This window comes from Gnatocerus cornutus, chromosome 4 (assembly GCF_029298725.1).
Source record: "Gnatocerus cornutus isolate USDA-ARS CGAHR chromosome 4, icGnaCorn1.1, whole genome shotgun sequence".
Lineage (NCBI taxonomy): Eukaryota > Metazoa > Arthropoda > Insecta > Coleoptera > Tenebrionidae > Gnatocerus > Gnatocerus cornutus.
Genome location: NC_142236.1, coordinates 18,672,102 through 18,687,794, shown reverse-complemented (window position 1 = coordinate 18,687,794; position 15,693 = coordinate 18,672,102). Strand labels below are relative to the sequence as shown.

Sequence of the window (15,693 nt, the reverse complement as noted above, 5' to 3'; positions counted from 1 at the left end):
ATCCTGGCCGCACCCTGGTGATCTCATAGGTACGGTCAGCAGCAAATGTATTGAGCTCATGGGCGGAATGGGTCGTAACGAGGTGTAGTAAACTCTCAGCGAGTGGTGTCCGTAATCTGCACCATCATAAACCAAATTTGCGGGGCCTAAGAAATTTCGAAGATTTGTTGTTGAAAAACTGACCAGGGATATTTGTGAGGTTTTAATTTACACAGTCGTGAATTCATGAACGACGAATTTCGCAATTTCGACCGGCAAGTTTTAATTGCTAAAATCTCACGATTTAGTTTTGTTTTTCTAAGATGGACAAAAGGTCGAATGTAATGATTGATGAATCAATGCAAAGAAAAAAGTCATAAGTTAAAGGAAACAAACAAAAAAATTAAACTTTATTGTAAGCAAAAATTAAATAAAACAAATTAAAATAGGGCTTCGGGGTTATTTTGCTCCCTCGCAATCCACCTCTTCACCTCTTCAACGTCATTTCCTAGAAATAAAAAAACGAATATTGAAATAGAAAAAGTGAATAAATTAAAATATGTTTATTATTATTAAACTTACCGACAGATTGAACCTTTCCGATATTTTACCCGCCCGCTCGGCAACCGAGAATAAAACCCTTGGTTTCCAACGTCGAGTTCTTTAGCTCTGGCAAACGTGGTATCTTGGAGAAAGTTGGCAAATTGATTTTCCCAAATATTTACCGCATAGTTATAGGGGGTAGAAGATAATCCGACAGGTATGTGTTCAGCTGAAGTGAAAATACGTGGTATCTGCACTCAAAAACGCAAATTTTTAAATTTTTAAATTATGATTTCAAAATTCCAAGAAAATATAACCAAAATACTCTCAAATATAGTTTGCTATGTAAAAACTAAGATATAAAGATATCACAACTTCGTGACAGTTTCAGCACTATTTTTTTTTCATTTCATTGCTGAGTTAAATTGGCAGAGAATGCATTCAACACATCAAAGTAGACAATAATAAAACTATAAAGATAAAAAAAGAGTTACTTCACTTGTATTAATTGTTAAGTAGAGGAATTTCATAGTAAGTTAATAATTTACGGTAAATTTGATAACAAGATAACACTTGGAACTGCATGAAATTAATATGATTGAATATGTTGAGAAATGTATAAAAACTTTTACTACAAAAAATTTACTGTCCCGACATGATTTTGAAAACTACCTTCATAAAACAGCGTTTTTTTTTTCTCAAATTTTAAACATGATTTGCAGGTTTAAAATAAAAACAGAAATTTTTATTCAGTTATGTCATAAAGAATTTAAATTAGCGAGTGTTTTCTCAAAAACTCCAAAATTGATAAATATTTTAATTCTTAGGTTCACGACGCCAAACTAACACTCATAAAAAACTAATTTTTGCATCCGATTTTGGAACATGATCAACCGTAAGCGTATGCAAATTTGCAAATTTTTATCTTTTAAATTAAAGATGATTTTGGGGGTGTTTATCAATGTTGCAGAACCCAGTATAAAAATTTGCCAAACAGCGGCAGTCGGTAACAGTCAAAGTAAAGTCATTAGGTTAGGTTAAACACAGGTAATCCAATTTCCACTAAACGGATCATTGTAATCCTTCCTAAGAATTTCAGAATAATTTGCAGCTATTTGGAATTTTTGAAAGGACGTTTGACAAAAAAAATTAAATATATTTATTCGATCTTGACTTTTTAATAATTTCTTATTAACACTTAGAAAATAAAAATTTGCAAATTTGCATACGTTACGGTTGATCAAAAGCTCCAGAATCGGATGCAAAAATTTGCTTTTTACTAGTGTTAGTTTGCCGACACCTAAGAATTGGAATATTTATCGATTTTTGAGTTTTTGAGAAAACACTCGCTAATTAAAAATTTTTATGACATCTCTATTAATCTTAAATGCAAATCATGTTTAAAATTTGAGAAGAAAAAACGCTATTTTATAAAAGTAGTTGTCAAAATCATGTCGGTACAGTAAATTTTTTTATACATTTCTAAACATTATCATATTATCGAAAATGCAATTTATTCTCAAACACCAAATTTTGTCAAAAAATGCTGACGCGCATTTCGATAGCAATGCTATCATCATCAGAGCGATGGTTAAACTAAGTTAATCGCTTTAATGATGGTAGCATTGCTATCGAAACGCGCGTCAGCATTTTTGACGACATTTGGTATTTGGGAATAAATTGTATTTTTGATAATTTTTGCCACCAAGATTTGATCCAACAATGTTGTTCTCAACATATTCAATCGTATTGAACTAATGCAGTTCCAAGCGTTTTCAAATTTACCGTAAATTATTTACTTATTATAAAATTCCTTAATTAATTAAATTAATTAAGTGAAGTATACTGTTTTTTCATCTTTACAGCTCAATTTCAATTTCAAGTCGTTTGTGACATCGCTAAGGTTGCCGTTATCTGTTTGGTATTGCTACGTCGCAAACACCTTTAGCGACGTCGCTAAATAACTTGAAATTGACTTCAAATTAATTTTACCCAAATTTTGGAGTTAAATCTTAATTGGTTAGCACTACAAAAATGAAATGCTGCAAGTCGTTTCGTTAACTACTTGTCTTCCCCATTTTTTCAAAAATATTGACGCTCGACCATGCTTTAGCTCCCTGTGCTTAATTTTATTTTGCATTTGACAGTGCGTAACCGATTTGCGGCACTGAATTAAAATTGACCCCTTAGGGCCCGATTTCAAGTCAGTGGCGAAAATTGCGTTGACGCGGTTGCTGTTTAATTGGGGTTGCTAAGAGGCAACTCTGATTTGCAATGCCGCAAGTCAACATGAAATCGGGCCCTTATTGTCTACTTTGACGTGTTAAATGCATTCTCTGCTAATTTAGCGGCGCAATGAAATGAAAAAAAAGTGCTGACACTGCACGAAGTTTTAGCATCTTTATATCTTAATTTTCATGTGGCAAACTCTATTTGAGAGTATTTTAGTTATGTTTTCTTGGGATTTTGAAATCATAATTTATAAAAATTGTAAAAGTTTAAAAAATTGCGTTTTTGAGTGCAAATACTCACGCATCCCCACTTCAAATGACCACATATCTGTCGGATTATCTTCTACCTTTATAACTATGCGGTAAACATTTGGAAAAAAATAATTTGTCAATTTTCTCCAAGATACCACGTTTGCCAGAGCAAATAAGAACTCGACGTTGGAAACCAAGGGTTTCATTCTCGGTTGCCGAGCGGGCGGGTAAAATATCGGAAAGGATCAATCTATCGGTAAGTTTAATAATAATAAACATATTTTAATATATTCACTTTTTCCATTTCAATATTCAATTTTTTTTCTTCCTAGGAAACGACGTGGAAGAGGTGAAGAGGTGGATTGCCAGGGCGCAAAATAACCTAAGCCTTATTTTAATTTGTTTTATTTAATTTTTTTGTTTCCTTTTACTTAAGTTTTTTATTCATATTTAAGCTTTTTTTTTAATTTGTTTTATTAATTCTTTGTTTACAATAAAGTTAATTTTTTTTGTTTGTTTCCTTTAACTTGTGACTTTTTTATTTACATTGATTCATTAATCACATTAATCATTACATTTAACCTTTTATCCACCTTAGAAAAACAAAACTTAATCGTAAGATTTTAGCAATTAAAACAAACTTGCCGGTCGAAATTGCGGAATTCGTCGTTCATGAATTCACGACTGTGTAAATTAAAACCTCACAAATATCCATGGTCAGTTTTTCAACAACAAAGCTTCGAAATTTCTTCGGTCCCGAAAATTTGATTTATGAGGGTGCAGATTACGGACACCACCCGCTGAGAGTTTACTGCACCTCGTTACGACCCATTCCGCCCATGAGCTCAATACATTTGCTGCTGAATGTACAGTCCACCCAACGACCTAGTGCGGTTATGGCTTTGACTTTTAAAATCGATTACAGCTACTTTACCGCAAACCCCCATAAACATAATCATTCTCAACTGGTTGGATCTGAACCGGAATACACATTTTTACCCAGCTGGTCAGTTTTACAAATCGAAACAATATAATTCTTCAAAATACGTCTAGCCTAGCGGTTCATTTCACTGCAGATAAGACCCAACCACTTGAGGATGATTATGTTTATGTAAGTTTGGAGTAAAATCGCTATAAACGGTTTAAAAAGTCAAAGGCATAACCGCACTAGATCGTTTGGTGAACTGTACTTGAACGCTTCTTGTTCCTAGATGGATAAAAATTTTGGCCATCATAAATCACTTAAGAGTCAGTTTGCAGTTCAGAAGCAATTATCATAAATCTTACTAGGATTAAAACTATTTTTAAGAATTATTAAATATCTAGTTACCACATCTTTCAATTCACATTTTTATATCATTTTCATGCTTTTAGCGATAAAAGCAACATAACATGTTAAGTTTGCCACCGATTTCTCAGTTTTGATTTTTAAAAAACGTAGTTTTTGGCGATTACATTACATGTGGTTAGCATTAGATTAAAACTGATTACGTCAATTTGAAGAACTCCGCTTCCTCTACATGTACAAAAATTTTTTTTATAGCTTCATAATTAATGGCGATTTTAGACCGGGACCCTAGTGTCGGCAGACTTTATACTTTTGATTGTTTCATTGCTTATTTGTTGCTCCTTTCTGGCGTGTGTTTTCTCTTCTAGCTGCCTTGTTCAATGCGTTCTTACTAGAGTTTTAATGGTTTTCTCCTTTGTTAGAACTTTTAGAAAATTTATCAATCCAACGTTATCTACAATTTTCAGTTTCCGTACATCTCACACTACATTCAAGTTATCAAACTTCCACTTCATTAAATATTCAAGTTTTTCTTGTTTTTTAAATGTGTTTGTTCAATTTTTTCCCTAATTTTGCAATGTCAAATCGTATAGTTTTGACACATTTGTACAAAATTTGCTAAATCGTTCTTTAGATTCGTTTACATTCTCTGTTTATAGTTTTCCCTCATTTTTTAAAGAATTCTCGTTAGATGAAGTTTCACGAAAAAAAGTATTTGGATCTTAATTTTTCTAATAATTTATGTATGTTTCAGTTTTTTTATAGACTCCCTATTACATTTTTTGGAATTGTATCACTACTGCAATTTTCGAATGATTCTATTTTTTATATGTACTCTCTGTTAAAATTCTTCATTTTCTTTACATCTCTAATTGCAACATTCCAAATGTCAAAAAATAGTAGAAAAAATCACTGATTCATTCGCGTAATTCTTGCACTTTTTTTAACAAAATAAACAGGTTTTCTGTTGGCAACCCTAAATACATTCTCTGTAATGTAAGTTGCTTTTTCTGATTTTCTGAAATTGAAATTTACTGGTATCGTGTGATCAATATTGTTTGTAATCGAGTCATCCATGAAAATGAATCCGTATGTCTATCGACAATTCATACACGCGATCTGACATTGAACTTTGGCAACCGAAACTGTGAAAATTGGTAAATCTAGCTGCAAAAGAGGATCAAAAAAAATTCTGGAAGGTGTTAGACACAGAATGGAAGAACACCTTCAACGTTGATTCGCTATTTGCCCACTTTTGGCATTGCAGTTGACAACCATTTAACAGCTGTCTGTAGGAATCTATCAAAGACATATCGACAAATTAATTTGCAAGGCTGACTCAATTACAACCAATATTGATCACACGATATATCGTTGGTTCCTGTCAAATTAGAATTTTTAAACTACTCCACGCAGTGATAAAGTCTAGCGTGTAAATATTACTATTGTATTTGGTTATTTTTTTGTAGAACGGACATTGGTCAATTTAGTCGCGTAGAAGAAAAGAACTTTTTAAATCTTTTTGCAACCTAATAAAAATGTTTTTTAATTTTTTTTCTGTTCTTTTCTTTCTGTTTCCATATGTACACTGCGCCGCAAAATTAACGCAAAATCAACCTTAACTTTCCGTTTCTATACAAATAACAAGAACCGCGCCAAAACGCTAACTTCATTCGTGTTTCGTTCCAGCTGACCGGTCCCCACCCATGACCCATCATTTACAATTAATTCATACCTGCGCTGGTTTCATTTACGCGTAGAACAATTGTAAATGTCTAACCCAAACGAAATTTGATTCTGAAGTAATTAAAAATGACAGAATTGTTTTTATGTTTTTGCTGGTACTTTTTTTCCCACTTCAATCTGGTAAGTACCCAAAAAGTACCTTTGTATCACGTGTACGTTTTTATAAATGCAGGCAAAAGGCGACATGCTTTTCTGTCGAGGAAAAAGAGAACTCTATGGATACGAACACTTAAGTTATTGTGATGGTGATACCCAACTATGCTGTGATACCGGGTGTTGTCCAAAATCAAAAAAGTATCTACTGTGAGCACCCAGTTTTTGCACCTTCATGACCATTCCTCCAGAATCTTCATACTTTTAGGAAGCGGTCTCTTCATCTGCTGCTTATACAACTTCATCAAATGCTGTCGCAACACAGCTGGAGAGGTTGACCCACGCCGAAGATCAATTACTAACAGGATTAGTGGACTTGGGAGAAGATTCAGACGGCAACCAACACAACGTAAGAGAAAACTGTTATTCTACTTGAACTACGTTACTTTTTCAGCTGGTACGACTGGAGCTCCCGAAATCAGACTGACTATTTCACCAACTGGTACGACTGGAATTTTCACGCTTTTTGATGTTGTTTTAGTTTCTAGGGAAAATGTCACACAACCCTTGACGCCGCCACCGGCTTATAATGTGGCGATTTTTGCCCCCACTGCCCCACTGGCGGAGGCTGAGAGAGTGCCGTCGTATGAAGAGGTGATGGAGGCAGAACGATACAAGAAATGAGACTAGTCAAATAAAAACTTTTTTTTTAATAATAGTCATTTTCCATGCAGTGAATTGGTAGGAGCGACATTTCCTTTTTGCTATCGCATTGCTGGTGCCGAAACGAAGTTTTACACGCTAAGTCCATAAATACTAAAAGAATGTAAGTCACTGCTATAGCTGCAACAATAGCAAGCCTAAAAAGAAAGTAGAAAATAATACTTATTGAAGTACTTAAAATACAGTTTTTGCGGACTAATCGGTGCTGGTAGTAGATGAGTGTGCAAAAAGGTTTTTGGTACGTGTTACAAACAACATTTTTTGTTAGAGCTACAAAAAGTACATTTTTTAGTTACCATACCACCATAGTAACCATGAGATTCTTTGAAATAAACACAAAAAATGCTAGTTACGATGGCAACTTTTTGGAATTGAGTCCGAAAATGCGACTTAAAATGAGTCCGTAAAATAACTATTTCTAGGAGCCTATACTGGAAAAGTAGTAGATTACATACCGAGGTGGGAAGTTCATGATTCCTCTCGAGAGAAAAAGTTTGTCACCGAGGCGTCAGCCGAGGTGGACAATTTTTCGAGAGATAGGAATCGAACTTCTACCGAGGTTTGTATACTATTTTATTCACAATCATATTAAAAAAAATAATAAAGAAAGTTAAAAGTCCAATATTGTTAAGCGTGTATTTGCTTCCAAAAACTGTTACCAAATTACTTCCGCCCATGCTCTACATTGGAAATGACTCATCTGGAGTCAATATATCTAGACAACCACTTTTTCACACGCGCACGCATCAAGAGAATAAGTAGTTCAATTTGGTTTCACCTCCTACCAAAGTCGGTACTGTCAATTCATGAAGTTTTAGGTTAGGAATTTTTGATTTCAATACAACTTTATTATTATAAATATCTTGAATAGTAAGATGAATAATATATTTAACCAACGAAACTTAAAACTAACAGTTAAATTATATTAGAGGGAACACCGTTAATGTTGAATGTGAACGAAGAGTGATCATAACCTGCAACATACAGTGTCAGACCTTGTTTCAGTTGTTCACTTGAAAAGTTAAACTCCTGCAGTCAAACGAGACGCGGTTGTTTCTCCTCTTAAAATGTTGACATTCTTCTCATTTTTTGTAAAATTCTCAGGAAAATGTACTAGTTTTAAACGGTATAGAAGCTTCAGCATCCATTTCACACACTTTTTGAAATCAACTTCGACGCCAAATGACAAGATAGAAATGTCAAATTCAGTAACGCGACTTACTTCATTTATCAAAATCTAGTTATCTGGCATTTGGAGGTCGGGAAATGGTCACTTCCCAGCGAGTTGGGAAGTGAATTACCGTAGTAACAGCTCACTTTCCACCTTATGAAAATGAACAATTGTTGACTGATTGTGAATAAAATAATTTAATAATTTGGATGCAAATGAATTCAATTTAATACATAGCTTGTGACTGTAAAGTATTCTAATCGCACAGTGGAAAGCAAGAAAATGTTTGTATTTTCGATCGGGTAATTTATGAAAAAGAATTATAGGACCACTATAACACAAAAATTGTCTGTATTCCACGGCTTTCCAGTGTTCTAGCTCTTTAATACTTCTTTGTAGTGTTGAAAAATCATTACGAGAGACACATTTTCTAAATTCCATCAGTTTTTCGTCCACTTCCTGTATGAGTGTATTAGTCAATAGTTAGTTGTTCTGCATTACCACGAAACCAGAAGAAAAGCAACCTTTTCATTACGCCTAAACACACAAGGTGCATATAATCTAAGGGTACTTGATCAACTAAATCAAAGTTTGGAATGTCAACTAATGGTGTGAATAATTCAGTAGTATGATAACCATCATCTCTATAGCCTCCTGAACGAAATAAAGTGTCAGTTCGTAAAGCGCAATTGGTGTCTGGAATTGTCATCCTTCTTTGTACCATTTCACCTTCGATTATACATTTGGTACACCCATAATATCCGGTATGTCCTTTTACTCCCAACAAAAATGACTTTGTTGCATCATCCGCAATAACGTTGTTCAACTTAATATGATTAATATAATGCCCTTCGCACTTAAACCCATTTTCATTTAATTTTGAATAATCAACTACAAACTCTCTTAAAAAAGACTCTGCTGATTCCGGTTTATGACGACCGTAAAAAATACCGACAATGAATGGAGTGAGTTTTGTCAAGTTCTTCTCTATTTATGCAAGCCAAGATGGGCCACAAGTGACTATTGGATCTACAAGCAATAGGATGTCCATCTATATTTATATTTATTTCAATATTTTCATCACTGTCTAATTTAAAATTGTACAGTTTGAAAATATGTTTAATCTCTTCGGCAATTCCGACATGGTAATAAAGGCCATTTGTTGTCGGCTTCTGTTTTACGTAACAAAGAGCGACAATCATTTAGCAAATTATTAAACTCATCTTTTTTTCTTGTTTTTTTTTAAATGCTTAGCAAGTTAATAAACGACTTTTGTGTAATTTGTTCTCCAATTACCCAATTTTTTGTCAGCCAAAGTTGGCTGCGTGGACAATATGCTGTTGTTTTCGTTTATATCCACCGCATTTGGCAAAATGTAGCTTTGACTGGGAATTCCTAATAGTGGTTCACTGTTCACAGTTTGTTCGTCATTTTTCAGTGCAGATGTGAACTCGGTGTGATTCTTCTTCTGATTAGGAACTACTAATTTGCGTTTCTGCTGGAGCCTTTTTAAAATTCTTTTTCGATGTTTATCAGTCATTTTTGAAAATGGTTATTTTTGAAATCATTCTTATGTAAGCTATTTAAGTAATAAGCAGTCCTAATCTATGCCAGAAGCCCAGAGAAAAAGCAAGAACTAATATCAAACATAACCTGTGTAATCCGACACTCATTGCGTTCAGTTCGAGTGTATTAGGTATGTCGATTTCCGTAATGTATAATCCGCACTTTTCCGGGAAAACTTTAAAATAAATAATGCTTCTAAAAGCAACATTGAATAATTATTTCTAAATAAAAACATAGTGTAAAAATAACTAACTTCACTAGTGAAAGAAATGAATAAAATTTGAATTTATTAGGTCTCAAAGAATGACAGAAACTGTATTTTCATGTCAAAGTTAGAAAAACTATATTTTATAGGTAGAGAAAAATAATTAAAAAAATCATACACGCGGTTTGCAGACACAAAATTAAATCCTGAATTTAGATCAAAGTATAGATGATGTAAACAGCTTAGCAAAATCAAGAAGTTGCGAAAAAACGCATTTAACAACAAGTGAACCGTAGAAAAAATGAAAGTTAGAATAATGGATAATTGTAAGAAAAAAATTAGAAATTAAAAATTACATCTTTAATTAAAATTAATATTTAATTCTATCAAATGTTAGCAATCAAACTTAAATGCGACATTAATTTAATGGCAATCAACTTATAGTGAGAACGAGGTCATTGATTAAGAAATAAAAAATTTGATTAAAAATTTCGTTCAATGTTTTTCAAACCATATGTTGTTTAGTCAGGTCCGTCAAGTTTAAGCATCATACATTGCAAAAAAAAATCAAACCTATGCCATAATTTTGTGCTAATTCTGTGCCAATTTGTGCTGCAATTTTTAAATTCTGTGCTCTTTTCGTTTTCGAGTTATTCAAGAAACAAAAATGATGCTCAAACTTGACGCCTAGCATCATGAGTCACAAAAGTGATCAAATTGGTCTTATAATTGTGTGCTAATTTGTGCTGAAAGTTTAAAATTCTGTGTTCTTTTCGTACAAAAAATAGTAGGCAACCCAAAATACGGAGTTCAATAAATTTTCTTTCAAGAAACGTCAAGTTTAAGGATAATGCTTCACAAAACATCTTAAATAATATGTCATAATTTTGTGCTAATTCTGTGCCGATTGATTTTCAAATTTTCAAATTCTGTGCTCTTTTTGTTTTCGAGTTATTCTGATAAACAAATTTGAACAATCGTCAAGTTAGAGCATCATGCATCGCAAAACAGATTCATTGATATGCTACTATAACTTTGTGCTAGCTATAATTCTGTGCTAGCTAATGCTGCTATTTTCAAATTCTGTGCTCTTATCCTTTTTGAGTTATTTTAAAAAATGAGCAAAAATAGTAGGCAACCCAATATACAGATTTCAACGAAGTTTCTTTAAAGAAGCGTCAAGTTTGAGCATCATGTATCTCAAAACAGCTTAAGTAATATGCGATAATTTTGTGCTAATTCTGTGCTAATTTCCAAATTCTGTGCTCTTTTCGTTTTTGAGTTGTAAAATGTAAGAAAATAGTAGGCAGCCCAAAATACAGGTTTTAACGTTTTTTTTTTGAACAATCGTCAAATGATTTCTGTTGATTTCTTACAATTTAGCAATTGAATCTTGATAAAAAGTGATAGTTTTGTAGATTTTGAGCCTTTCTTTGCGAATTCAAGCCAAAAATCCACGGAAATCAGCGAGAAATTGTTGTTTAGCATCGAAATATGCGGATTTCTCTAAGAATTTTGATGACTTCGTGCAGATTTCTGTTGTTTTCTTATAATTCAGCTATTGAATTTTGATAAAAAGTGATAGTTTTGTAGATTTCGAGCCTTTCTTTGCGAATTCAAGCCAGAAAACAACGAAATTCAGCGAGAAATCGTCGTTTTGCATCGAAATATGCGGATTTCTCTAAGAATTTTGATGATTTCGTGCAGATTTCTGTTGTTTTCGTACAATTCAGCCATTAAATCTTGATAAAAAAAGATAGTTTTGTCGATTTCGAGCCTTTCTTTGCCAATTCAAGCCGGCAAACAACGAAAATTAGCGAGAAATCGTCGATTTGCATCGGAATATGCGGATTTCTCTCAAAATTTTGATGATTGCATGCAAATTTCTGAGGTTTTCTTGCAATTCAGCCGTTAGATCTCGATTAAAAGTGATGGTTTTGTAGATCTCGGGCCTTTCTTTACGAATTCAAGCCAGAAAACATCGAAAATTAGCCAGAAATCGTCGATTTGCATCGAAATACGCGGATTTCTCTAAGAATTTTGATGATTTAGTGCAGATTTCTCCTGCTTACTTGTAACTCAGCCGTTAAATCTTGATTAAAAGTGATGGTTTTGTACCGGACATACTAAATGTACATACAAAATTTAATTAACGCCCTTTATATTCTTCACAATTTAAAAATTTGCTGAGTAAGAACTGTTCTATAATTTATTTTTCTCTGAATCACGTCGTAAAATGAGTGTTCCAGGAATATTTGGCCAGGCGCGTTAGAATAATGTCTTAAAAAAATATTGCTCTTATTCAAACACAAATACTTGACGCTTTTTAGCTGGAAGTCTGATTTACTCTGCAACATTTTGATAGTTCGTTGATATTTGCTAAAAACCGGGATAGAAATGTCCACACATTAGAAGACGAAAAACGATCAAAATCGACAAAGGTTTCACGATTAATTGAATTCCCGCGAATTTTTTTGACAAGTGTGACACTAGAGTTGTAAATTTTTTAATTATGTTGTGTAAAGGTAGCTATTCCTCGATTCGACAAATTCAAATCGTCATTTGTTCATGTGGGCGGAGTTAAACCAAAGTTACAAAATTCCGACTATAGTTTAGTTCTAGGGGTAAAATGTATTCTTGGGTGCATATTCTGCTCATACCGGTACCCGTGGTACTCATACCATTATTTTTGGACGGATTGTACATACCATCAAGGTGTCTCACACACTCTTCACTTCACTTTTTTCGGATTTCAAAACATTGCTCATTGAAAATTTGATTGCCAGAAGTGATTTGCCATAATCGTCAAATTTTTTTGTTATATTCGTTGTTATCTATGCGTTACTTATTATTTATAAAAAAATAGGTCAAAATGGTTTGAGAGGAGTAAAATGTGTTGCAAACACAAAAAATCAGGTGTGGTCAAATACAGTGAAGGCCCTTGTTGAGACATTATTGTCAATAATGTAAATCCATCTCCCAATTTTGATAATAATAATTGACACACTCCCTTAAGGCGTGTGAACTAAGCTACGACATACAAAATAACGTATGTTGAATGTCATGAATTTTAACTAGAGGGGAATGTTAAATACACTTCCGATATCATCACCTTGAGAAAACGGAAAATTTGGTCAGCTCTCGCCTGTGTTTTTAACAAAACAAGAATTCAAATTATTATAATTATGAACTACCGCATTTCATTGGACTGCATAATGGTTGTTTAATTATTAGTGGAATAAAACTACATACAGGGTGTCCCGAAAGTGACGCACCACCGTGAAACTGTATCATCGGACAATGCCATAGATCACCGGAAAAATGTTAAAAAAAATCCATGTCTTCAATTTTTCGAGATACGATGGGTTGAAGAGGCAAAGTTTGATGCGAAAATTAACGATTTCTGTGCAATAATTTTACGTTAAATAAATTTGTTACCCAAATAACATTTTGCGCAAAGGCATGGTGCAAAAAAAATCGAAAAAATCTTGTAAGAAATGCCTAAAAACTGTTAAGAAAATTTTTGAATTAACAATCTCGATCAGTGTGGCATCGTTCACGTGAAACCATAGTTACAATACTCGTTCATGAGCCGACCTGACTAACGCCAACAATACAACAGCAACGTTACTATGGCTTTGACTACTGGAAATTTAAATTAGGGGGGGGTACACTTCTGCAATGTTGCCATTTTCCTAATTTTCTTTTACTTCTCCTGCGAAAACAGAGGGTCTGGAATTTTTTTTAACATTTTTTTGGTACTCTGGAGGACCACCCAATTACCCCCTTTTAAGGTGGTGCGTCACTTTTGGGACACCCTATATTAATCCTGAGATGGGAAGTGATGGGATTTAAAATGTTTATTTATAAAATTAATATAAGTTTTTTTCTCCTAATCCTATTTTCTTGTAAAAGGATAACTTCAGAGTTCAAATTGAAATTAATCAAGCAGTTAGAACATACGCTGACGTAAAAATAATGAGAGACTAAACAGCAATTCCATATCTCACGGGTGTGACAAAATGACAATTTTTAATTTATTTACGAGTTAGGTAGGTTAAATGCAAATTATCTAAATAAAATTTGTTAAGTTACGATTGCAGATCATAGAGCAACAAATTAATTTGTGGTGTTACGGGAGTGACGCGTACAAATTAAATTTATTGTTTTTAATAACATTTTTCTATATTTCTGCAAATAACAAAACTCTAATTTCTTCTCCTTTAGTACATAAATATAAACTAAATGCACACATTTTAAGCCTCTTTGCAATTAGAATAACCAATTCAATTGTGCACTGTATTTTTTAGATAACTGTAACGGGTGTGACATACATTTGTAACGGGCGTGACAAAGCAAAACTTGTTAAATAAACGTTGCTAAAAAATGAAAATAATATAGCAGAAAGACTAATTTTGTTAATGCTTGTAACATTTTGAACAAAGTAAGTTATATTTTACACAGACGGAGGCGCCCACAGCCCCCAGTTTCGGTTTCACAAATTGGTCGAGTGTACATACAGGGTGTTATGGAAATGAATACACAAAATTAAACTGGTAAGAGAACTCACCATTTGCAACAACTTTTCTTAATAATTTTTTTTTGAAATCGCATGTTTTCACCTACCATTGAATTGCGATAAAATTAAAGAACAAAAAAGCTCTGCGTTATCAGTTCGCTTGTAAAACACTTTATTAATGACCATTCTAAACTAATTTGCGGTGGTGTTTAGAACTATTAAGTTTAACATAAAGTAAAACATTTTGGGAATTTACAAAAATTTTATTCAAAAAAATCATAACAAGTTATGAAATAAAATACACAAAATTTAACCGGTTAGAACGCATCAAGATCTACAACTTTTCTAGATAATTTTTTCCGTAATCGCATTTTGATTTTCGCCATTTTCCGCCCTTAATTTGGCCAATCGTTCGATATCTCTAAACAAATTCACTTTCATTTCCGCAACGAGGAGGTTTTTTGACTTCAACCTTATCACAACTTTTTGTCATAAAAACGACTGTTCAGCTGTAATTTAATTAAAACGCTCAGTTTGTTGTGAATTTTCACAGTGTCAACGTTATCAGATCGTTCTTAAAGTGCAAAAGGTGGTACAAAATGGTTTATACCAACTTGAAATACATGGATATGGTGCTTCTCTATGGAGAAGGTCGAGGTAAAGCGTCTGTACAGTGTCCATGTCCCAATGGCTAAATGTGCACTTTGAAAACAAGTGGATAGGTAGAAATGAACCAGTGTTGTGACCCTCTCGTTCGCCAGACTAAAATTCCTGCGATTTTTTCTTGTAGTTACATATGAAAGAGTTGGTGCACGCGAACCCCGTGATTTTAGTGGAAAAATTAAGTGAACGTGTGAATGCTGTGGCTGAAACAATTCCCCAAAACCCAGCAATAATTGTGAGAACACAAACTTCAATGGCTCGGAGAATTCAGATATGCATTAACAGTGAAGGACGGCATTTTGAGTAATTTTTATAAACAAATTGTTCAATTGGGTTTTCGTGAATTTATTACTGTTTTTTTTCCTACAAACAAATGAGCAACAAAGTATCAACCTGATGTAACCACTCGTTTTTATGAAGCAATGGTTTTTGTCGCATAGACGAAGGTTAGTATCTTTAATGCATAGGCGCTTTTCACAGCAAATTTTCATTGATTTTTAATTTGAAAACGAAAGCATTTTGGAATTTTTTTTTATTAAGAAAAATTGTTGCATATGGTGACTTCTCTTACCAGTTTAATTTTGTGTAGTCATTTCCATAACACCCTGTATATCCGCTAGACATACCTACATCCACCCTAAACTAACTTTTTTATTTAGACAAAATATGAGATATTGTTGGATATTTGGTATTGATTGCTTGAATATTTTTACT

At 33.3% G+C, this 15,693-nt stretch overlaps 1 protein-coding gene across 2 annotated transcripts; it reads left to right on the top strand.

Moving 5' to 3' along the window:
- The first annotated feature begins 5,990 nt into the window (after positions 1-5,990).
- On the top strand, positions 5,991-7,615 carry LOC148176536 (uncharacterized). 2 transcript variants are annotated; one of them, XR_015769957.1, is made up of 6 exons: positions 5,991-6,159; positions 6,212-6,342; positions 6,384-6,541; positions 6,587-6,634; positions 6,674-7,093; positions 7,148-7,615. XR_015769957.1 is itself a non-coding variant. In XM_088034256.1 (5 exons), exons 1-5 carry the CDS (start codon positions 6,106-6,108, stop codon positions 6,814-6,816), a joined length of 534 nt encoding a protein of 177 aa, XP_087890382.1. In that variant the 5' UTR covers positions 5,991-6,105; the 3' UTR covers positions 6,817-7,615. The 2 variants fall into 2 exon arrangements, 1 of the variants encoding a protein (XP_087890382.1); XM_088034256.1 differs by having other exon boundaries at positions 6,674-7,615.
- Positions 7,616-15,693: the final 8,078 nt, after the last annotated feature.

Excerpts from the sequence above, each read along its gene's own strand:
- LOC148176536 (XM_088034256.1), top strand. The coding sequence starts at position 6,106 with ATGACAGAATTGTTTTTATGTTTTTGCTGGTACTTTTTTTCCCACTTC. Across the intron at positions 6,160-6,211 it reads TTTTTTCCCACTTCAATCTG|GCAAAAGGCGACATGCTTTT; the intron begins GTAAGTACCCAA and ends TTATAAATGCAG. Across the intron at positions 6,343-6,383 it reads AAATCAAAAAAGTATCTACT|AATCTTCATACTTTTAGGAA; the intron begins GTGAGCACCCAG and ends CCATTCCTCCAG.